We start from the raw sequence: 25,330 nt of genomic DNA, 5'->3' as shown, positions 1-25,330 counted from the left end.
GACACATCTGCTTCTTCATAGTTTTCTGTAGGAGGTTCTTCTGTTGTTTGTTCAGCTTCAAGAAGAAGTTTGTCAAAAGCACTGAGAGAACTCAAACTGCTTTCATACTCCTTTAGTTCACGCTAAACTTGACTAATTTCTTTCAGAACATCAGCTTTAGCCTGATAGAGAAAGGCAAGGCGCTGAGAGAGCCATTCTTTTCTGGATGCTTTAGCAAAGGCTTGTTGTCCTTATGGGTTATGGGCATACCCATGAGGAACTGATACATTTATAGGAGCATCTTCATCATAAAGTGGCAAGATTTCTTCTTGCTGGTGTAACAGGATTTTGTTACGCTAATCTTCAAGAGCGGCTAACTCTTTTTTGATTTTGTCAAATTGATGAGGAGTTAGAAAATCTTCTTTTCTTTTGAGCAACTGATTGCTTCTGGCTTGAATTCATTCCAGTTCTTGCTCTGGAGTAATCTTCAACCAATTAGGGTTCAGCTGAGTGAGAGATTGATGGCAATCTGAGAATCGATCGGAACGATTATACATATTGCAATAAAATGATACTTCTGAAGTATCACTTTCACATGGAGAGAAGAATTGTTCAGGTTCTTCTTCAGAGGCATGTTCCTTGTCAGATATTCTTAAATGCATATTTGCATTATTTTGTCTTCACTATCTGAAGAACAATCTTCAATACAAAGGTCATCTGAATCTGACCCTTCTGAAACTATTGTAATAGGTTCATTAAGCATATTGACTGATTGCAGGGCGTGAACATGCTTTCCTTTCTTTTGACGACCAAGACATTTGTTGGCGTAGTGATCTCCTTTGCAGATATAACAGACTGGCTTAAAATCCTTCTTTTTAACCTTTTCCTTCTTTCTTAGAAATACCTTTTTTCTTTTAAACTTCTTATTTCTAGGAAAAGCTCTACCATAGTCCTTATTTGATTTGTAGGACTTGTATGACTTATGCTTTTTCTTATGCTTGTCACAGCCATATGATGTAGATTGGCAATGATAGAGACCAACTTTGAGGTATGGAAAAACTTCCTTTTTCTTTTTTCGATTTTGCTTCTCTTTATATAAGTCACTATTAATTTCTTTAATGAACTGACAGAGTTGTGGAAATGTCACATCATTTATAGACATCTCTGGTGTGTTCATTATACTAAAGAGAATCTTTTCTCTATAGTAGGATTGCAATTGCAAAGGGAAGCCATCAAGAAAAGTGTTATACATCCAGACATTGTTATTCGTCTGGCCTAATCTATAGAAATTTGTGTACTGATCACTACAGTACTCATCTAACTTGCTCATGCCACAGATTCTATTTTCCTTGAACTTTTTGAGGGCTGTATGCTGTTCATTGTCATGCTGACCAACAAACATGCGGTAGAGTGCACTGCTGACTGTAGTAACACCAGCATTGATCAAATCATCTTTATAGTGTGTTGGCAGACTATCACAAGCACTTCTTGCAATGTCAATTAAGGCATTCAAACCTTTTCTTATTGCCTGATCTAGTGTCATGTTTGCAACATAGATGGCGTTGTCCATCCATGTTCTGAGTGTATCTAATGTTGCTTTATTTTTTACTAGATTATAAGTATCCAAATTTATGTACGGGGGTACATTCTCATTGAAAGCATATAACTGATCATATGGATCTTGCGATACCATATTGACATGTTTCCATGTACCAGTTGCAGGATCAAACTCTTGTGGCTTTGGAGGAGGTACATGCAAGACTAAAGCTTTACTAGTATGAAGAGAGTGTAAACACTGATGGTCAGCCTATGAGTTAGGGAAATTGCTAGGTGGTCGAGCAGGGGCTGAACTACTTTGTGGTAAAGAGTTTAGTTTGTTCTCAACTTGATCCTTAACAGACGTCAGGGTTTGATGGATATCTTGAGTATCGGCATGCTGTTGAGAGTGGACCTGAGTAGTAGTCTGTTCTATGGTTGAGATTTTCTTTGCAATAGTTTGCATTGTGGTTTTAAGCGTTTGCATTGTACCAGAGATCTGGTGAGTGGTTGTAGACAAAGAGGACAAACAATTGACACTATCCATCCACCACGCTTCGCTAGTTTGATGAAAACTCTGATAATTTTGACGCAAATTGGTAATGTTGGATTGCATTTGGGTGGAAAATTGCAAGGATAAATGGGACTCAAGGGCTTGAAGCAAGGCAATAATTGTATGAAAATTAGTATTAGTGCTGGCAGTGGCCTGTTGAGCAGCTAATTCCATTTGAACTAACTTTTGCATTTGGTTCTGCTGTACTAACAAGGCTTTTTGAATGAAGAATTAGCATAGTTAAGCATCTTAATTTGTGTGGGAGCATCTGGTTGACCAGAGGCGATCACATGCTAAGGCCAACAGGGAATACTATATTTATCATCAGCAGATTGCAACAAGAAGTCATGGGGGATTTAACAGCAATCAAAGCCGATTTTGAAGCCACTGTGTTAACAAAAGATTTGACCAAATATGAACGCCATATGGAATGTGTCCTTCCTCTCAAGAAAGATGAGAATGCCCGTGCGATGGTTCCTAAAAGCAAAGCCAATTATTTCGTACTGTCACAAGTAGAACAAGCACTCTATGAAAAGGATATTACTGAGCTCCTTGCAAAAAATATCATTCGTCCCAGTAAAAGCCCTTTTTCATGCCATGTTATGTATGTCTCCAAGAAGGATGAAAATGGTAATGAACTTGCTGAGAAAAGATTAGTTGTGAATTACAAGCCTTTAAATGTCTACTTAGAAAATAATCAGCATCCTTTGCCAAGAAAAGATTATATCTGGCAGCGTATCCAAGGTTTCAATATTTTTAGCAAGTTTGATCTAACAAACGGATTCTGGCAAATCTCTGTAAAAAATAAAGAAAGCTATAAAGCCGCCTTCTCAGTCCCACAAGGTCTGTATGAATGGAATGTTTTTCCATTTGGCATCAAGACTACTCCATATTCCAGAGTCATATGGATAGGATTTTTTCCCCATATTCCAGGTTTATCCAGCCATACATAGAGAAATTCCTCATTTTCAGCCAAGACTATACCAATCATATGAGTCATCTACATCAGTTTCTTAATATTTGTCAAAGTCATGGTTTATGCCTCAATCCTACCAAGTTACACTGGTGCACTAAAAGTCTTATCTTTATTGGTACACGGATTGAGCCCAATGGGTGCTTGTATCCACAAAATCATTTGCTTTCTGCAATCAACAAAGTTGAGGTAAAAGACAAGAAGTCTTTGCAACGATTTCTTGGTCTTGTAAATTATATTGTAGGTTATTATCAGAAGATCATAGAAGTTCGAAAAGAGTTAAACAAGCTCCTAAGAAAGAATGCTCCACCATGGACAGAAAAGCATGACCACATTGTTCAACAGATTAAAGATCAGTGTCAGCAGCTCCTGCCATTACGAATTCTCGATTCTGGTAAAAATATTGTCCAGACGGATGCAAGGAATGAAGCCTGGGGTGTTGTCTTGCTCGAACAAGTTGAACATGAAGGTAAAATTAAAGAAGAAGTGGTCAGGTATGAGTCAGGTGCCTTTAAAGTTTCTGAACTGAACTACCATAGTACTCATAAAGAGTTGTTAGCTGTTATCAATGCTTTTACTAAATTTCAGCTCTTTATTGGAGATAAACCCTTCTTACTCAGAAGTGATTTGCATCACCTATCTAGTTTCTTTAAGAAGGAGTCCAAGTACAAGGTTGCTCGAGGTCACCTATTGAGATGGGCACAGTTCCTTGATACTTTTGATTTTGAAATAGAATATGTGGAAGGTGTCAAGAATGTCCTTGCTGACTTTCTTATTCATGAAGGATATCATGTCAATGCTCTTACCGAAGAATAAGAATATGATGCATATATCTGCCCACGAGAAAATCCTATAGCTCAAACACTCCCTGACATTGTTACTAATTTGTATAATAGTATTTATTTTCATCTTGAGTTGTCTAACCAACAGGTTCATCAAGATCAAATTTGAATGAGCATTGAAGAAGATCGTGGTCATCTGGCTAAAGATCATCGTAATCAAAATTTGATACATCTTCCACAAGAGGATTAGCATGTGCAGGTCTGCTTTGAGCCTCTTGTTCCTGAACCTACACCAGAACCAGTTCATCAACAACATGTGAGAATTCTCATGGAAAGAAAAGAAACCTATCCTCTGGTTTGTAATACTCCCTGGAATGCTAACACCTATCAGCTCACAAAACACATTTATGATGAACTTAGGCAATATCACTTTGCAGCCAATCACCAGCTTCTAACAACATCCTTGATAGCCAAATATCCTTGCCGTGAAGCTGACCCTGAAATATCTGCTACCCTAGGCCCCATTGACACATATGTCTCAGCCTATGAATGGCCTATAGAGTTTCTTAGTAATACTCACATTCCCAATCAACATTATACCCAATATCAGTACCGCTCATGGATTGATGAGTTTTTCTTAGGCCTCTATCCTCATTCACATAGCCAACATCCAATAACCACTAATTATGGTTATTTGTTTCATCTTCAGTTTCTCTCCAGAACACCAACTCCAATCTCTAATTGAATTTTGTAGATTATGGTCCAGACAATTCCTGAAAATTGAACTCTAGACGTTAGTCTTCCCACTGCTTTTATCCGTGTCACTCGACTCATTCTTTGGAAAGAAGACTCCATTAAAGATCGTCCAGAACAACTAGAGGAAGAACAAAGACCTGCATCACCCAGTACTGTAGACAAAGACTACATGAATTAGGAAACCAATTCACCTCATAGTCATGGGTATTAAACCTATCAAGTGGGGTTGTCACTTGACAAAGGCATCTCAACCTTTGTGAACCAATCTAAGACATGGCTATCAACCATGGTAAAATTGACACCTATCGAGTTAACCTTCTCGCTTCAAAAAGATTCATTGTAATAAAGTGTGTCGGTGTGTTCTCATCCCAAATTACTATTCACCTTCTTTTCCATAGTGGAGGTCCTGTTTGGAATTCCTTTATGCCAAAAGTGCTTTCCACGTGTCCTCCTCCTATGGTCAGACTTGAAGCAATTGTAAACTAAGGATAAGTCTCTCCATCTATATAAGGATGAGCTTCCTTCAGTCTTAGGCAGAGGTAAAATAGCTAAGAACTTGTTGAGTCTAGGTCAAGTCTTAGAGGATTGTCTTAGTTAGTTTGAAGAAATCATTCTGGCATAGAGAGTATGCTCTCTTCTCTTTGAGAAGATTAGAAATCAGACTGTCTAGAACTGATTCAGTCCCATTGCGCATATGAGTGTGTGATGTACATTGTGAATATTTCATAAGCTTCCAAATATAAATATTAATATAATGCATCTTGTTCACAATTCACAACTCATTGTAAAAGTTGGTATCAGAGCCTTGTTCATTCTTGTTATGCCCTCTGTTTGATCTTTGCAATTGTTAGTGTCTCTCATGATTCTGTTTGGTCTTCAGCATGAAGTAAGTCATCGTGTTGTAGCCATGTGAAGGAATTAAGAGGTAGGGAAGGTAGCACACTTTCAACCAACATACAGAATAGAGATCGAGATGGCCGATCCAGTTGATCGATAGTCTGCAGATCAAACATCAGAATTAGTAAGTTTGAGCTCCGTCTTTGACTCCATTCAGGATATAAATGTTGAAGAAGATGTTACACAGTCTGAGGCTTATTCTATGCCCAATGAACATTTTAAATTTCTTGTAAAGAAGTGGAATGAGATTTATAGTGATTTAGGTTTGTTAGCCTACAAGTCAAAAACAATCTGTAAGTTGATAGAACTCCAAGTAGTTGTGAAAAACAATGAGCCTCAAAGCTTCATAAATCTAGTTAAAGACAAAGAATGGATATAAGTACTTGCATATAGGTAGCATAGTGGCCGGTATTAAACCCTTGTATCGAAAAGGTATTTTAGCAATTGTCATGATGACAATTCTCAATGTTAGACATAACCAATACTGTGATATGTTAATGGGAGGTATCTCTGCTCCCATGGCCCTAGGTGCAACTGCCTTTGATGTCATCCCTAATTTTGCCATCATTCTTTTGGATGACCATCTAGATAAAGTGTTAATGTTTCAATTTGGAACCCAGTATTTAAATATGAAGCTGAGATCTAGAACGCATGCCCTTTGGTTTGCTTTGTATGGCTGTTTGTTTAACACAATAGTCCCTATAGTAAAGGACCCTCGTGCAGACAAATCTCAGAATAGATAGTCTCTGTTATGGCAGACTGATGCAAAAGGTGCTCAAATCACTGCACCTAGAATGTTGCAATTATCAGATATCCAAGTGCCAAGAGAATGGATAGTTGATATGAACGCATTAAGACAACTTGAAGGTCCTCGAACTATGACCAATATTGCCAATGTACAAGAAGATTATAATCAAGCTAGGATCTCGTTTGCTCCTTTGCAAACCTCATCCTCTGCATCAACTCCTGCACATCAGTCCTTGACTAGGAGTATGTCCAATATATCTAGTTCATCTTTTGTACCCAACATGTCTTGACAACCGTCAATGCCTCCTTTGAGAACTCCTTCTGTTACGTCTCACCTTCACAGCATTCACCTGCTAGTTTAGTGTCAAATCCATTATTAGCTCCTTGTGAATATCCTCAGTTTATGGAACTCGACAATGGTGAAATGCGATGTACAAATTGCTCTTTTGTTCGTCCTAGATTTGTTAGAATGTTACTTTCCGATCAACAGACCACATTTGCAAAAGAAAAATTGCAAAACTTAGAAGTCCCTACCTTTCATGACTTCTTGTTGCAATCTGCTGATGATAAATATAGTATTCCCTACTGGCCTCAGCATGTGATTGCCTCTGGTCAACCAGACGCTCCCACACAAATTAAGATGCTTAACTATGCCAATCTCTGCATTCAAAAAGCCTTGTTAGTACAACAGAACCAAATGCAAAAGTTAGTTCAAATGGAATTAGCTGCTCAACAGGCCATTGCCAGCACTAATACTAATTTTTATACTATTATTGCCTCACTTCAAGCCCTTGAGTCCCATTTATCCCAGCAATTTTCCACCCAAATGCAATCTGACATTACCAGTTTGCGTCAAAATTATCAGAGTTTTTGTCAAACTAGCAAAGCGTGGTGGATGGATGGTGTCAATCGTTTGTCCTCTTTGTCTACAACCACTCACCAGATCTCTGGTATAGCCCAAATGCTTACAACCACAATGCAAACTATTGCAAAGAAAATCTCAACCATAGAACAGACTACTACTCAGGTCCGCTCTCAGCAGCTTGCCGATACTCAAAATATCCATCAAACCCTAACATCTATTAAGGATCAAGTTGAGAACAAACTAAACTCTTTACAACAAAGTAGTTCAGCCCCTTCTCGACCACCTAGCAATTTCTCTAGCTCACAGGCTGACCATCAGTGTTTACGCTCTCTTCATACTGGTAAAGCTTTAGTCTTGCATGTACCTCCTCCAAAGCCACAAGAGTTTGATCCTGCAACTGGTACATGGAAACATGTCAATATGGTATCACAAGATCCATATGATCAGTTATATGCTTTCAATGAGAATGTACCCCCGTACATAAATTTGGATACTTATGATCCAGTAAAAAATAAAGCAACATTATATGCACTCAGAACATGGATGGACAATGCCATCTATGCTACAAACATGACAACAGATCAGGCAATATGAAAAGGTTTGAATGCCTTAACTGGCATTACAAGAAGTGCTTGGGATAGTCTGCCAAGATACTATAAAGATGATTTGATCAATGCTGGTGTTACTACAATCAATAGTGCACTCTACCACATGTTTGTTGGTCAGCATGACAATGAATAGCGTGCAACCCTCAAAAAGTTCAAGGAAAATAGAATCTGTGACATGAGCAAGTTAGATGAGTATTGTAGTGATTGTTAGAAATGGAAAAAGAAATCTAAAAATAAGCAATACCAGGAAAGAATCTAAGTGAGTAAATGCATGAAAAGATATTACCATAAAATAGGAGAAAGAAAGCTTCAAGCTCCAACACCATGAGACAAGATATTTGGAAAGGGGAAAGCAAAGAAAACCCCTTGTGATATTATGAATGAGGCATCAAAAGCCTAAGAAGGAGGAGAGAGAGAGATAGAGAGCAATGCTCATACAATAATTGAGAAGAGGAAGAAACCTCATTGTAGTTGAATGAGAGAGGAGAGTCATCTCTTAAATAGAGATGAGAGAGAGGAGTTAGAATGTAACTCCCATGTCTATGAATGCCACCATTCATATGTGTGTGAGGTCAAGTGTGAGATTCCTCTTAAGGAGGAATAATCTAAAATTAGAAATTACAATATATATTTGTCCTCACATATTCCACTAGATGACAAAATAAGATGTAGTGGAAAAAGGACAAAAAATAAATATATTAGGATACCTTGGCTTATATCCTAATATATTATAATAATAAATAAAGGAAGTCTAACCTTGGTTTATAAATACACCAAGGAAAGATTACAGCTTCTAACACCCCCCTTTAATCTTTACTTGGAGTAATTACATCAAAGGGTATTAAACCCATAATTTAGAAAAATCTGCAACTTAATCTTCAATATGAAGTAATTTAATTGTCTTGAAGCCATATGGAACATTTCTAGATCCAAGAGAAGTACATGAGTCCTTTGAATGTGATCATGTGGAAGCATAGACACCTCCAAGAAGGTTGCTTGATGGATCACCTGAAAAAAGAACAACAAGACAAATATCCACAAGTAGAATGCCATCATATATGCAAATTTGAAATCCTTTTGAATAAGGATAATTAAATTCTCATAGAGAAACAATGAGCAAAATATGTTACCACAAAACAATGGAGATAACCTGATATCAAGATAAAGTATATGCTCAAAAATTGTCAACAAGGACAAATTGAGTAAAAAGCTTGATCAATGCTCTCATGAAAAGTATATTATACTAATGCACAAATGACCACAGACAAGGCCAACTAATGATACTTGCATCAATCTTGCATCAATCATGTGGATATAGACAGTCCACTTAATGAATCATCCCACTATAAGTTAGTGGGCTGCAGTACCATAACTTACATGACTCACGATCTAAGCAATGAAGTATGCAAATCATTATCACATTAATATATGAAAATAACATAAAGGAGAGACATGCTGATCAAATTAGAATTATCATGATTTTTTAGGATAATCAAAAGAATGGATTATGAGGATATAACAACATATTGCCTTCAAATTGGATCAAATCATCTGAATTTGGAGGGAAAACTCCAATAATAACATCCTCTTCATGGAGGAACAAAACATGGAAGGAAACTCCATAAAAATATTATCCTATCAAAATGGAACAGAGAGGATCAAATGGAGGGAAACTCCATATAAAATGAGTGCATACCAATATAGGGTGGAGGGATACTCCATGGGCCAGATAAGGAAACTATGTATCAGTTATACTGAGGGGACCAACATAGTTATCCTTGAAAAAAAATATTAAGCTCCCTATGCAACTCAAAACAAATATCATATAAATCATGGATATCAATGGTATAAAACCATAAAGTGCCAACATGGGCATAGAACGATGCTATAAAAGCATAAAATTGCAACTATGGGCACATCAAAATATCAAAATGAAGGCAAATGTGTAAGATTACTCATAATCCAATTAAGTAAAATGTTTTAAGGAAGATCAACTAAATATAGATATCAGGTATAAAACTCCATTAAGGGTAAACATGGGTATGAAAATTATAATAGGTGGTATATTTATCTTGGTATATATGTGTGCACCCATATATACTTGAATAAATATATGAAAATAAATTGGTTAAAGAAAATAATTACCTTTCCATACTTAATATTTTGGAAAGTCACAATTTATAAAAGGTCACAATATTTACCTTGGTTGAAAAATATAACTTCAAGGTAATAAGAAAAGATCTCCCCATGTTCCTTTTTTAAGAGTAATTACCTTCATGTAAAATTTGTTATAACTAACCCTGCAAAAAAGGTTAGTAAATAATGATAGAGTTGAGATCTGGCAGATAAGAATATACTAAAAGGAGTTAAAAAACTTTTTTTTAAAAAAAAACTTGAGAGATAGAATATTACACTTGTCTGATAGTGAATGATTACCTGCCAAAAATAGGTTGACAAGAGGCAATAATAAAAATAAATGATGCCTCTGTCAAGAGCTAAAAAAAGAAAAAGAATCTTGTATGAAAAGACAAGAAAATGTTACTAAAAATAATAGATTTTAGGAATAGACTGATGAATCCAAATAAAATCATCGCAGCCATCACAGAAAATGCCCCACCAAACACGGCTCCCCTTCCTCAATTACCTGAAGATCATCTTCACGACCTTTAATGGTGGGCCTGTCTGAGAAAGTGCGGGAGCTCATTTTTTGAGGCAAAAAATAGGGGGCAGAAGCTCCATTTTATGCAGAAGCTCCATTTTAATGCTTGAATCCCATAGCCATCCGCTTCCACGCATTCCTCTACATGTTAATATTTTATCCATCTTTTTGTGAATGGATCATCCCAGCCTCGACGAAGATCATCAAGAGGTGCTTGAAAGTGTGATGAATTTGTCTGCACATGGTTATGTGGATGCTTGGTCTGCTGCAATGAAATTGCAGAATTGCTGAATTCTATCTGAATGCTTGAGCCCAGACGCCCAGATATATTTTTAAGTGCTGCAGCTGCAGCCTCCACACTATCAAATTCAACAAACCGACATGGGCCTCTAGTTGTTCTCGTGCTTTTGTGTTATCCACCTCATCCTGCTCTAAATTTGGGGAATGTAATTTATCACAGTTTTGTTCCCATCTTTTTGATCAGCCTTTCCATGGCCACTTCGCCACTATTTCGCCCCACAGAGGAGGAAAAACATGAAAAGCAGTTAGAGTGCTCTTAGCTTCGGAGCAGATACTGTAATTGAATATTTACCAAGTGATTTTTGTATGCTATTTGATAGCTCAAAAAAAGACATTTTTAAAAGGATGTGTGGAGGTCCAGAGCATCCAGAGCCTTGTAGAGTATGTGGTACAGGAACAATTGGTGTTCCAGACAAGGATAACAATAAAGTGAGGGTGATTAAGCTAAAAGATGTTGGAAGTGTTTATTCAAGTCTTCTTGAATGCACCGCAAATAATGACCTGATAAATCTTAAGCAAATACTGAAAGAAGATGTGTTGAAAATTAATGAAGCAAGTTTTTGGTATGGTAGGTAACATACCAAAAAACTTATGCGGGCAACTTAAACGGTGAGTACATAGACAACCAAATCCGCCAAAGTCACGACGAAGATGAGAAATGCAACGGGCACAGAAAACATGCAGATCAAGCCTGCTATACGCACTGGAACCCTGTAGGGCCTCTTCAGATCTAGAGATTTCCGCCTCAGCCACAAGAAAGATGCAAATTCTAGTAGCATGCCGCAGCTGTAAAGAAAATTAGCGGCTGAGATGATAGTGGTAAAGCTCATGTACGATAAGAGGAGCATGGATCTGCCCGAGATCAAAATCGCCAAAAATAGCGTATTGAAAAATGAGCACTTGGCCATGGCGGACGGAAGAAACCCTATTTTCACCATTCCCAGAAGCTGAAATTATGCGCTACTCAACTGAGCTTCAAAAAAGCCCGATTGTGGATTAAAAAGCCCCCAGCCCGAAGTGAGTAAAGCGACACATAACATGCGTGGAGGATGCTGCAGTCTTCATGGTACTAACTGCAACAGTGGACATGAGCATTGAAGCCTGCAAACCATTTACTATGATGAAAGAAATGGAGGGGTTTCTTACTAGAAGCTTGCAGTGATTCTAATGCAGATGTGCACCAGGCTGCTATATTTGGTGGACCAAAATTCAAGCCTCTTGGTGGAGAGGCGCTTGCAGACTAAATGTAGTAAAAAGACAAACAAATGCACGGGATGGTGAGAATATAATGGCAACTGACAATGCAGTTTCTGCATTAGGGAAAATTTGTCAATTTCATCGTGACAGTATTGATGCTGCACAAGTTATTCCTGCTTGGCTAAGTTGTTTTCCTATAAAAGGTGATTTAATTGAAGCCAAAATTGTCCAGGAACAATTATGCTCCATGGTTGAACGGTCTAATGCTGAGATTCTTGGACCCAACAATCAGTATTTACCTAAAATAGTTTCTGTATTTGCGGAGGTTTTATGTACTGGCAAGGACCTTGCAACAGATCATACTATTGCTCGAATGGTGAATCTCCTGAGACTATTACAGCAAACACGTTCCCCATCTGCGCTTGCTTGAACAGAGAGGGACAGCTGGCATGGCGACCCCAAATTAGGGCACTGCAAACATGCAAACGTAAGAAGAGGGAGGAAACCGAACAGACAGAAGGGCAACGGCTTTGCTCGCCGGGGGTCGCAGAGGACAATTCGATCACACATAAAAAACTTTGCTAAGGGCTTGGTTCCATTTTGAAAGATTATTATTTCCAGCTCCTTGGCAAAGACATGATAGAAAATGACCAAAGAGTAAAGGGCCAAAGACACAGAAATGTTCAATATGATTGAAAAAGTTCAACTGATCCATTGTGCGTATAGACCAAGCAATTGCAAGACTATCATTAAAATTGATAGAATTGGCCTTATTATAGCGAATTGCCATGTCCAATACTTCAGAAGTGTTAGCGAGTGATGATCCAGATGCACAGAACGAGGCTGAAATAGTGTCATGGGAAATGAATGATGAATCTCTCTCCCCTTAATTTCATCAGGTACCCTGTTCTGGCTGATTGATATATTCAAATAGCTATACATCAAGACCAAAAATATTGCAATAACCAGGCCCTCATAACACTCTTTGGGGCCAAAAATTGACACGAAGAGCAGCAAGGGCTACCAAAAAGAAGCCCAAAGGGCACAAAAAAAAATTACGCCCGGGCTTCCAAAAGAAACCCTGAAATAACAACATGATGGCAGGAAGGATGGAGGAGGAAGAACCAGTTTCCATCAAAACCGATCAAAGAACAGTATGGGGATAAAATTCAAGATCCAACATAGTGGGATTCAAATTTTCTCAGAAATACAGTTAAAGTGTAAAAACTTAAAGCATGTATGCAGAGACAAATTAATAAACCTGATTGCATAAAGAAAACCGATCTTTGTCAGAGCATAATAATAAATAAATGATATGAAGTAAATTTGTGTTGTTTTGGCGGCATGCCTTCCAAAAACAAAACAAAAAAAAATTGAAGCTTTTATAGGAAAATCCTCTGGCGGCAAGCCTTCCAAAGGGGGTTAGATGAAAACTAATAGAAAATAAGAAGTAACCTGCACAAATTAGAACACACAAAAGTAAATCGGATTTGGCGGTAAATCGACCAAATCTAAAAAAAAATTCAATTTATTCCATCTTAAACGATTAAAAAGAAATTAGTGAAATCTCTCTCAAGAGTCTCCTTCGAATCGTACCTTCATGCAAACACTCAAAACAAAGATTAAACTGCTCTGATACCATGTTAGAAATGGAAAAAGAAATCTAAAAATAAGCAATACCAGGAAAGAATCTAAGTGAGTAAATGCATGAAAAGATATTACCATAAAATAGGAGAAAGAAAGCTTCAAGCTCCAACACCATGAGACAAGATATTTGGAAAGGGGAAAGCAAAGAAAACCCCTTGTGATATTATGAATGAGGCATCAAAAGCCTAAGAAGGAGGAGAGAGAGAGATAGAGAGCAATGCTCATACAATAATTGAGAAGAGGAAGAAACCTCATTGTAGTTGAATGAGAGAGGAGAGTCATCTCTTAAATAGAGATGAGAGAGAGGAGTTAGAATGTAACTCCCATGTCTATGAATGCCACCATTCATATGTGTGTGAGGCCAAGTGTGAGATTCCTCTTAAGGAGGAATAATCTAAAATTAGAAATTACAATATATATTTTTCCTCACATATTCCACTAGATGACAAAATAAGATGTAGTGGAAAAAGGAAAAAAAAGAAATATATTAGGATACCTTGGCTTATATCCTAATATATTATAATAATAAATAAAGGAAGTCTAACCTTGGTTTATAAATACACTAAGGAAAGATTACAGCTTCTAACAGTGATCAATACACAAATTTCTACAAATCAGGCCAGACGAATAACAATGTCTAGATGTATAACACTTTTCTTGATGGCTTCCCTTTGCAATTGCAATCCTACTATAGAGAAAAGATTCTCTTTAGTATAATGAACATGCAAGAAATGTCTATAAATGATGTGACATTTCCACAAATCTGTCAGTTCATTAAAGAAATTAGCAGTGACTTATGTACAGAGAAGCAAAATCGAAAAAAGAAAAAAGAAGTTTTACCATACCTCAAAGCTGGTCTCTATCATTGCCAATCTACATCATATGGTTGTGACAAGCATAAGAAAAAGCATAAGTCATCCAAGTCCTACAAATCAAATAAGGACTATGGTAGAGCTTTTCCTAGAAATAAGAAGTTTAAAAGAAAAAATGTATTTCTAAGAAAGAAGGAAAAGGTTAGAAAGAAGGATTTTAAGCCAGTCTGTTATATCTGCAAAGGAGATCACTATGCCAACAAATGTCCTGATCGTCAGAAGAAAGGAAAGCGCATCCGCGCCCTGCAATCAGTCAATATGCTCAATGAACCTATTACAATAGTTTCAAAAGGGTCAAATTTAGATGACCTTTGTATTGAAGATTGTTCTTCAGATAGTGAAGACAAAATAATGCAAGTAATGCATTTAAGAATATCTGACAAGGAACATGCCTATGAAGAAGAACCTGAACAATTCTTCTCTCCAAGTGAAAGTGATACTTTAGAAGTATCATTTTATTGCAATATGTATAATCGTTCTGACCAATTCTTAGATCGCCATCGATCTCTCACTCAACTAAACCCCAATTGGTTGAAGATTACTCTAGAGCAAGAACTAGAACGAATTCAAGCCATAAGCAATTAGTTTCTCAAAAGAAAAGAAGATTTTCTAACTCCTCATCAATTTGACAAAATCAAAAATGAGTTAGCCACTCTTGAAGATCAGCGTAACAGAATCCTGTTACAATAGCAAGAAGAAATCTTGCCACTTTATGTTGAAGATGCTCCTGGAAATGTATCAGCTCCTCATGGGTACGCCCATAACCCACAAGGACAACAAGCCTTTGCTAAAGCATTTAGAAAAGAATGGCTCTCTTAGTGCCTTACCTTTCTCTATCAGGCTAAAACTGATGTTCTGAAAGAAATTAGTCAAGTTTAGTGTGAACTAAAGGAGTATGAAAGTAGTTCGAGTTCTCTCAATGCTTTTGACAAACTTCTTCTTGAAGTTGAATAAACAACAGAAGAACCTCCTATGGAAAACTATGAAGAAGAAGATGTGTCTTATATACAGACACAACCAAAAGATACTATATCCAAGCAAGCCTTTGGTTATCAAAAAGGTATGCATAATCCCTGTCCAACATTTTTGCTCTCTGTCAAGCTTTCGAGATTAAAAGCATATTAGTTGTGTGCTCTGTTAGATTTCGGTGCCGATTGTAAGCTAGCCAGGAAAGAAGCTTTTCTTGCTGACTGTTGGATTCCAACATAGACTAGTATTCACTCTATGACTCACTCCAATAATCCCTTTCACTTTCAAGCACACATCCCCTTGCAATTTGGTATTCAAAGTTGTATAGTTAAATTTCTCCAATTTCCTATAGAACGGTATGACTGCATCATAGGCAGCCAAACCCTCCAAAAATGGTCTCCCTATACCGTTGGATATTAAGGAACCTATATAGATTTTTAGTTTGGTCGGGTCCCTCAGATAAATGAATTTTGTGCCTATGCTCCAAAATTATCATTTCCAAAGCCTGGCAAGCCCATTCCTCCAAATTCACATGTCTGGTTAGCCACACAATCTCTTTCAACCTGGGGGGATTTAGCAGCAATCAAAGCCAATTTTGAAGCCACTATGTTAACAAAAGATTTGACCAAATATGAATGCCATATGGAATGTTCCTTCCTCTCAAGAAATATGAGAATGCCCGTGCGATGGTTCCTAAAAGCAAAGCTAATTATTTCATCCTGTCACAAGCAGAACAAGCACTCTGTGAAAAGGATATTACTGAGCTCCTTGCAAAAAATATCATTCGTCCTAGTAAAAGCCCTTTTTCATGCCATGTTATGTATGTCTCCAAGAAGGATGAAAATGGTAATGAACTTGCTGAGAAAAGATTAGTTGTGAATTACAAGCCTTTAAATGTCTGCTTAGAAAATAATCAACATCCTTTGCCAAGAAAAGATTATATCTGGCAGTGTATCCAAGGTTGCAATATTTTTAGCAAGTTTGATCTAACAAAAGGATTTTGGCAAATCTCTGTAAAAAATAAAGAAAGGTATAAAACTACCTTCTCAATCCCACAAGGTCTGTATGAATGGAATGCTTTGCTATTTGGCATCAAGACTGCTCCATCCATATTCCAGAGTCATATGGATAAGATTTTTCCCCATATTCCATGTTTATCCAGCCATACATAGATGACATCCTCATTTTCAGCCAAGAGTATACCAGTCATATGAGTCATCTACTTCAGTTTCTTAATATCTATTAAAGTCATGGTTTGTGCCTCAATCCTACCAAGTTACACTGGTGCACTGAAAGTCTTATCTTTATTGGTACACGGATTGAGCCCAATGGGCACTTGTATCCACAAAATCATCTTCTTTCTACAATCAACAAAGTTGAGGTAAAAGACAAGAAGTCTTTGCAACAATTTCTTGGTCTTGTAAATTATATTGCAGGTTATTATCAGAAGATCGCAGAAGTTTGAAAAGAGTTAAACAAGCTCCTAACAAAGAATGCTTTGCCATGGATAGAAAAGCATGACCACATTGTTCAACATATTAAAGATTAGTGTCAGTATTTCCCGCCATTACGAATTCTCCGTTTTGGTAAAAAGATTGTCCAGACAGATGCAAGCAGTGAAGCCTGGGGTGCTGTCTTGCTCGAACAAGTTGAACATGAAGGTAAAATTAAAGAAGAAGTGGCCAGGTATGAGTCAGGTCCCTTTAAAGGTTCCGAACTGAACTACCAAAGTACTCATAAAGAGTTGTTATCTATTATCAATGCTTTTACTAAATTTCAGCTCTTTATTGGAGATAAACCCTTCTTACTCAGAAGTGATTTGCGTCACCTATCCAGTTTCTTTAAGAGTCTAAACACAAGGTTTCTCGAGGTCACCTATTGAGATGGGCATAGTTCCTTGATACTTTTGATTTTGAAACAAAATATGTGGAAGGTGTCAAGAATGTCCTTGCTGACTTTCTCAGTCGTAAAGGATATCATATCAATGCTCTTACCAAAGAACAAGAATATGATGCGTATATCCACCCACGAGAAAATCCTATAGCTCAAACACTCCCTAACATTGTTACTAATTTGTATAATAGTATTTATTTTCATCTTGAGTTGTCTAACCAACAGGTTCATCAAGATCAAATCCGAATGAGCATTGAAGAAGATCATGGTCGTCTGGCTGAAGATCATTGCAATCAAAATTTGATACGTCTTCCACAAGAGGATCAGCATGTGCAAGCATGCTTTGAGCCTCCTGTTCTTGAACCTACACTAGAACCAGTTCATAAACAATATGTGAGAATGCTCATGGAAAGAAAAGAAACCTATCCTCTAGTTTGTAATACTCCCTGGAATGCTAACACCTATCAGCTCACAAAACACATTTATGATGAACTTAGGCAATATCACTTTGCAGCCAATCGCCAGCTTCTAACAGCATCCTTGATAGCCAAATATCCTTGCTGTGAAGTTGACCCTAAAATATCTACTGCCCTAGGCCCCATTGACACATATGCCTCAGCCTATGAATGGTCTATAGAGTTTCTTAGTAATACTCACATTCCCAATCAGCATTATACCCAATATCAATACCGGTCATGGATTGATGAGTTTTTCTTAAGCCTCTATCCTCATTCACATAGCCAGCATCCAATAACCACTAATTATGGTTATTTGTTTCATCTTCAGTTTCTCTCTAGAACACCAACTCCAATCTCTAATGGAATTTTTGTAGATTATGGTCCATCTCGTCCTCAATCGGATACAATTGAATTAAGGACATTATCTTCTTTTGTTTAAGAACCAAAGCCAGTTTTGTTGTTCACATAGTTCTAGAGAATTCCAAAAAATTGAACTCTAGACGTTAGTCTTCCCACTGCTTTTATTCGTGTCACTCGACGCATTCTTTGGAAAGAAGACTCCATTGAAGATCGTCTAGAACAACTAGAGGAAGAACAAAGACCTACATCACCCAGTACTGAAGACAAAGACTACATGAATTAGGAAACCAGTTCACCTCATAGTCATGGGTATTAAACCTATCAAGTGGGGTTGTCACTTGACAAAGGCATCTCAACCTTTGTGAACCAATCTAAGACATGGCTGTTAACCATGGTAAAATTGATACCTATGGAGTTAACCTTCTCACTTCAAAAAGATGCTTTGTAATAAAGTGTGTCGGTGTGTTCTCATCCCAAATTACTGTTCACCTCCTTTTCTGTAGTGGAGGTCCTATTTCGGATTCCTTTCTATGAAAAGTTCTTTCCACGCGTCCACCTCCTATGGCTAGACTTGAAGCAATTGTAAACTAAGGATAAGTCTCTCCAGCTATATAAGGATGAGCTTCCTTCAGTCTTAGGTAGAGGTAAAATAGCTAAGAACTTGTTGAGTCTAGGTCAAGTCTTAGAGAATTGTCTTAGTTAGTTTGAAGAAATTGTTCTGGCATAGAGAGTATGCTCTCTTCTCTTTGAGAAGATCAAAAATCAGACTGTCTAGAACTGATTCAGTCCCACTACACATATGAGCGCGTGATGTACATTGTGAATATTTCATAAGCTTCTGAATATCAATATTAATATAATGCATCTTGTTCACAATTCAAAGCTCATTATAAAAGTTGGTATCAGAGCCTTGTTCTTTCTTGTTATGCCCTCTGTATGATCTTTGCAATTGTTAGTGTCTCTCATGATTGTGTCTGATCTTCAGCATGAAGTAAGTCCTCGTGTTGTAGCTGTGTGAAGGCCTTAAGAGGCAGGGAAGGTAGTGCACTTTTGACCAACATATAGAATAGAGATCGAGATGGCCGATCCAGTTAGAATTAGTAAGTTTGATCAGCTGGATCGGCCATCTCGATCTCTACTCGTTTCGGGCTTCTGCAATCTTCTAATAATAACCTGCAATATAATTTACAAGACCAAGAAATTGTTGCAAAGACTTCTTTTCTTTTACCTCAACTTTTTTGATTGCAAAAAGTAGATGATTTTGTGGATACAAGCGTCCATTGGGCTCAATCCATGTACCGATAAAGATAAGACTTTCAGTGCACCAATGTAACTTGGTAGGATTGAGGCACAAACCATGACTTTAACAGATATTAAGAAACTATTGTAGATGACTCATATGACTGGTATAGTCTTGGCTGAAAATGAGGATGTCATCTATGTATGGCTGGATAAACTATGGATTTGTCTCTATTGTCTCTCTAATCTAAGAATGAGTTACAATAATTCTCCCAGCCATTGAAGCATGAGAGAGCTAACATCATGATATAATTTCTCACCAACCATTTCTTGATCCCTCACAGCCTGAAGATATATTGCCTCATTTTCACAAGGCTCAACTCCTTTACTAGATATGCTAAGGATACGATCCTATCCATATGACTCTGGAATATGGATGGAGCAGTCTTGATGCCAAATGGAAAAACATTCCATTCATACAAACCTTGTGGGACTGAGAAGGCAATTTTATACCTTTCTTTATTTTTTACAGAGATTTTTCAGAATCCTTTTGTTAGATCAAACTTGCTAAAAATATTGCAACCTTGGATATGTTGCCAGATATAATCTTTGCTTGGCAAAGGATGCTGATTATTTTCTAAGCAGACATTTAAAGGCTTGTAATTCACAACTAATCTTTTCTCAGCAAGTTCATTACCATTTTCATCCTTCTTGGAGACATACATAACATGGCATGAAAAAAGGGCTTTTACTGGGATGAATGATATTTTTTGCAAGGAGCTCAGTAATATCCTTTTCACAGAATGCTTGTTCTGCTTGTGACAGGATGAAATAATTGGCTTTGCTTTTAGGAACCATCGCACGGGCATTCTCATCTTTCTTGAGAGGAAGGACACATTCCATATGGCATTCATATTTGGTCAAATATTTTGTTAACACAGTGGCTTCAAAATTGGCTTTGATTACTGCTAAATCCCCTCGGGTCGAAAAGAGATTGCGTGGCTAACCAGACACGTGAATTTGGAGGAATGGGCTTACTAGGCTGTGGAAATGATAATTTTGGAGCATAGGCACAAAATTCATTTATCTGAGGGACCCAACCAAAATGAAAATCTATATAGGTTCCTTGATGTCCAACAGTATAGGGAGACCATTGTTGGAGGGTTTGGCTGCCTATGATGCAGTCATACTATTCTACAGGAAATTGGAGAAAGTTAACCATACAACTTTGAGTACCAAATTGCAAGGGGATGTGTGCTTGAAAGTGAATGGGATTATTGGAGTGAGTCACAGAGTGAATACTGGTCTGTGTTGGAATCCAACAGTAAGTAGGAAAATCTTCTTTCCTGGCTAGATTATAATCAGCACCAGAATCTAATAGAGAACACAACTGATATGCTTTTAATCCCGAAAGCTTGACAGAGAGCAAAAATGTTGGACAAGGATTATTCATACCTTTTTGATAATCGAAGGCTTGCTTGGATGCAGTATCTTCTGGTTGTGTCTGTATATAAGACACATCTGCTTCTTCATAAATTTCTGTAGGAGGTTCTTCTATTGTTTGTTCAGCTTTAAGAAGAAGTTTGTCAAAAGCACTAAGAGAACTCAAACTGCTTTCATACTCCTTTAGTTCATGCTAAACTTGACTAATTTCTTTCAAAACATCAGCTTTAGCTTGATAGAGAAAGGCAGGGCACTGAGAGAGCCATTCTTTTCTGGATGCTTTAGCAAAGGCTTGTTTTCCTTGTGGGTTATGGGCGTACCCATGAGGAGCTGATACATTTCCAGGAGAATCTTCATCATAAAGTGGCAAGATTTCTTCTTGCTATTGTAACAGGATTCTGTTACGCTAATCTTCAAGAGTGGCTAACTCTTTTTTGATTTTGTCAAATTGATGAGGAGTTAGAAAATCTTCTTTTCTTTTGAGCAACTAATTGCTTCTGGCTTGAATTCATTCCAGTTCTTGCTCTGGAGTAATCTTCAACCAATTGGGGTTTAGCTAAGTGAGAGATCGATTATACATATTGCAATAAAATGATACTTCTGAAGTATCACTTTCACTTGGAGAGAAGAATTGTTCAAGTTCTTCTTCAGAGGCATGTTCCTTGTCAGATATTCTTAAATGCATTACTTGCATTATTTCGTCTTCACTATCTGAAGAACATTCTTCAATACAAAGGTCATCTAAATCTGACCCTTCTGAAACTATTGTAGTAGGTTCATTTAGCATATTGACTGATTGCAAGGCACAGACGCACTTTTCTTTCTTCTGACAATCAGGACATTTGTTGGCATAGTGATCTCCTTTGCAGATATAACAGATTGGCTTAAAATCCTTCTTTCTAACCTTTTCCTTCTTTCTTAGAAATACCTTTTTTCTTTTAAACTTCTTATTTCTAGGAAAAGCTCTACCATAGTCCTTATTTGATTTGTAGGACTTGTATGACTTATGCTTTTTCTTATGCTTGTCATAGCCATATGATGTAGATTGGCAATGACAAAGACCAGCTTTGAGGTATGGTAAAACTTTCTTTTTCTTTTTTCGGTTTTGCTTCTCTATACATAAGTTACTATTAATTTCTTTAATGAACTGATAGAGTTGTGGAAATGTCACATCATTTATAGACATCTCTAGCGTGTTCATTATACTAAAGAGAATCTTTTCTCTATAGTAGGATTGCAATTGCAAAGGGAAGCCATCAAGAAAAGTGTTATACATCCAGACATTGTTATTCGTCTGGCCTAATCTGTAGAAATTTGTGTACTAATCACTACAGTACTCATCTAACTTGCTCATGCCACAGATTCTATTTTCCTTGAACTTTTTGAGGGCTATATGCTGTTCATTGTCATGCTGACCAACAAACATGCGGTAGAGTGCACTGCTGACTGTAGTAACACCAGCATTGATCAAATCATCTTTATAGTGTGTTGGTAGACTATCGCAGGCACTTCTTGCAATGTCAATTAAGGCATTCAAACCTTTTCTTATTGCCTGATCTAGTGTCATGTTTGCAACATAGATGGCGTTGTCCATCCATGTTCTGAGTGTATCTAATGTTGCTTTATTTTTGACTAGATTATAAGTATCCAAATTTATGTACGGGGGTACATTCTCATTGAAAGCATATAACTGATCATATGGATCTTGCGATACCATATTGACATGTTTCCATGTACCAGTTGCAGGATCAAACTCTTGTGGCTTTGGAGGAGGTACATGCAAGACTAAAGCTTTACCAGTATGAAGAGAGCGTAAACGCTGATGGTCAACCTGTGAGATAGGGAAATTGCTAGGTGGCTGAGTAGGGGCTGAACTACTTTGTGGTAAAGAGTTTAGCTTGTTCTCAACTTGATCCTTAACAGATGTCAGGGTTTGATGGATATTTTGAGTATCGGCAAGCTACTAAGAGCGGACTTGAGTAGTAGTCTGTTCTATGGTTGAGATTTTCTTTGCAATAGTTTGCATTGTGGTTGTAAGCATTTGGGCTATACTAGAGATCTAGTGAGTGGTTGCAAACAAAGAGGACAAACGATTGACACTATCTGTCCACCACGCTTTGCTAGTTTGACAAAAACTCTGATAATTTTGACGCAAACTGGTAATGTCAGATTGCATTTGGGTGGCAAATTGCTGGGATAAATGGGACTCAAGGGCTTGAAGCGAGGCAATAATAGTATGAAAATTAGTATTAGTGCTGGCAGTGGCCTGTTGAGCAGCTAATTCCATTTGAACTAACTTTTGTATTTGGTTATGCTATACTAACAAGGCTTTCTGAATGCAGAGATTGGCATAGTTAAGCATCTTAATTTGCGTGGGAGTGTCTAGTTGACCAGAGGAGATCACATGCTGAGGCCAACAGGGAATACTATATTTATCATCAGCAGATTGCAACAAGAAGTCATGAAAGGTAGGGACTTCTAGGTTTTGTTGTTTTTCTTTTGCAAATGTGATCTGTTGATCGAAAAGTAACATTCTAACAAATCTAGGACGAACAAAAGAGCAATTTGTGCATTACATTTCACCATTGTCAAGTTCCATAAACTGAGGATGTTCACAGGGAGCCGATAATGGATTTGACACTAAACTAGCAGGTGAATGCTATGAAGGTGTAGACGTAATAGTAGGAGTTCTCAAAGGAGGCATTGATGATTGTCAAGACATGTTGGGTACAAAAGATGAATTAGATATATTGGACATACTCCTAGTCAAGGACTAATGTGCAGGAGTTGATGCAGAGGACGAGGTTTGTGAAGGAGCAAACGAGATCCTAGCTTGATTATAATCTTCTTGTACATTGGCAATATTGGTTATAGTTTGAGGACCTTCAAGCTATCTTAATGCCTTCATATCAACTATCCATTCTGTTGGCACTTGGATATCTGATAATTGCAACATTCTAGGTGCAGTGATTTGAGCACCTTTTGCATTTGTCTACCATAACAGAGAATATCTATTATGAGATTTGTCTACAGGAGGGTCCTTTACTATAGGGACTATTGTGTTAAACAAATGGCCATACAAAGAAAACCAAAGGGCATGTGTTCTAGATCCTGGCTTCATATTTAAGTATTGGGTTCCAAATTGAAACATTAATACTTTATCTAGATGGTCATCCAAAAGACTGATGGCAAAATTAGGGATGGCATCAAAGGCAGTTGCACCTGTGGCCATGGGAGCAGAGATACCTCCCATTAACATATCACAATATCGGTTATGTGTAACATGAAACAACGTCATCATGACAATTGCTGGAATACCTTTCCGATACAAGGGTTCAATGCCAACCACTATGCTACCTATATGCAAGTACTTATATCCATTCTTTGTCTTTGCTTGCTTAACTAGATTTTGAATATCTTTGCTAGACATAAGATTTATGAAGCTATGAGGCTCATTGTTTTTCACAACTACTTGAAGTTCTATCAACTTACAGATTGTTTTTGACTTGTAGGCTAACAAACCTAAATCACTATAAATCTCATTCCACTTCTTTACATGTAATTTAAAATGTTCATTAGGCATAGAATAAGCCTCAGACTGTGTAACATCTTCTTCAACATTTATATCCTGAATGGAGTCAAAGACGGAGCTCAAACTTACTAATTTCGATGTTTGATCTACAGATTGTCGATCAGCTAGATCAACTATCTTGATCTCTATTTTGTATGTTGGTCGAAAGTGTGCTAGCTTCCCTGCCTCTTAATGCCTTCATACGACTACAACACGAGGACTTACTTCATGCTGAAGATAGACAGAATCACGAGAGACAATAACAATTGCAAAGATCAAATAGAGGGCATAACAAGAAAGAACAAGGCTCTAATACCAACTTTTACAATGAGTTGTGAATTGTGAACAAGATGCATTATATTAATATTGATATTTGGAAGCTTATGAAATATTCATAATGTACATCACGCGTTGTTCACATGTTAGAGACTTTTTTAACTTGTTCATTTGTCTCCTATAGGAGGTATTTTGTAAGAGTTACGAATTAAATAAAAATGTCTTTGTAAGAGTATTGTTAGATAAAACTAATGCTACTACTACTTTTCCAAATAATTTTTTTGTACGTAAGTATCATATGAGTCATTAGAGTTAGATTGGGTCATTGAACCATTGAGAAACAGAGACAATGAAAGCAAGGTTGAACCCAAATTTGAATGTTGTGTTAATTTTTTAATTTTAATTTTTATATTGAATTGAATGTTGTGTTGAATTAGAGGGCTTCATTTATTTATTATTTGAAATTATGTGGTGGTAGAGGAAGTAGTAGGGTAGAAGGAGGGCAGTGAAAGAGGTAGTTATGGAATAGTCAGTGAGGTGGCACAAAAAAATGTAGAGCAAGATGAAGAGATAGAGGAAGAGATAGAGAAGAGGAAAAAAGAGGGTAAAAAAAATTCAGGCAATTATTCTTACTGGTTATTTTTATGAGAATAAACAATTAGAAGTATCATAATGTTTAGATTATATGTTGTGATATATTTGATTGACAATTAAAAGAATTTGGTCAAGTTTTAAAAAATGGTGTGACTA

At 37.2% G+C, this 25,330-nt stretch overlaps 2 protein-coding genes across 4 annotated transcripts in view; both read left to right on the top strand.

Annotated features, from left to right (window-relative positions):
• The window catches only part of LOC149531735 (uncharacterized), a 59,476-nt gene that overhangs the window by 6,762 nt on the left and 27,384 nt on the right, over window positions 1-25,330 (top strand). The gene's annotated exons all lie outside the window — the stretch shown is intronic.
• LOC149531736 (uncharacterized) lies at window positions 11,895-12,282 on the top strand. Its single transcript, XM_089810765.1, has one exon. It carries the CDS (start codon window positions 11,944-11,946, stop codon window positions 12,280-12,282), a length of 339 nt encoding a protein of 112 aa, XP_089666891.1. The 5' UTR covers window positions 11,895-11,943.

Source organism: Cupressus sempervirens, chromosome 11 (assembly GCF_028749045.1).
Source record: "Cupressus sempervirens isolate cs-2001-9-10 chromosome 11, ASM2874904v1, whole genome shotgun sequence".
Classification (NCBI taxonomy): Eukaryota; Viridiplantae; Streptophyta; class Pinopsida; order Cupressales; family Cupressaceae; genus Cupressus; species Cupressus sempervirens.
The sequence above is the reverse complement of the archived record's forward strand: the minus strand, read 5'-3'. Positions and strand labels throughout refer to the sequence as shown.

Bases quoted from the DNA above. Each gene is read 5' to 3' on its own strand.
- LOC149531736 (XM_089810765.1), top strand. From the start codon at position 11,944: ATGGCAACTGACAATGCAGTTTCTGCATTAGGGAAAATTTGTCAATTT.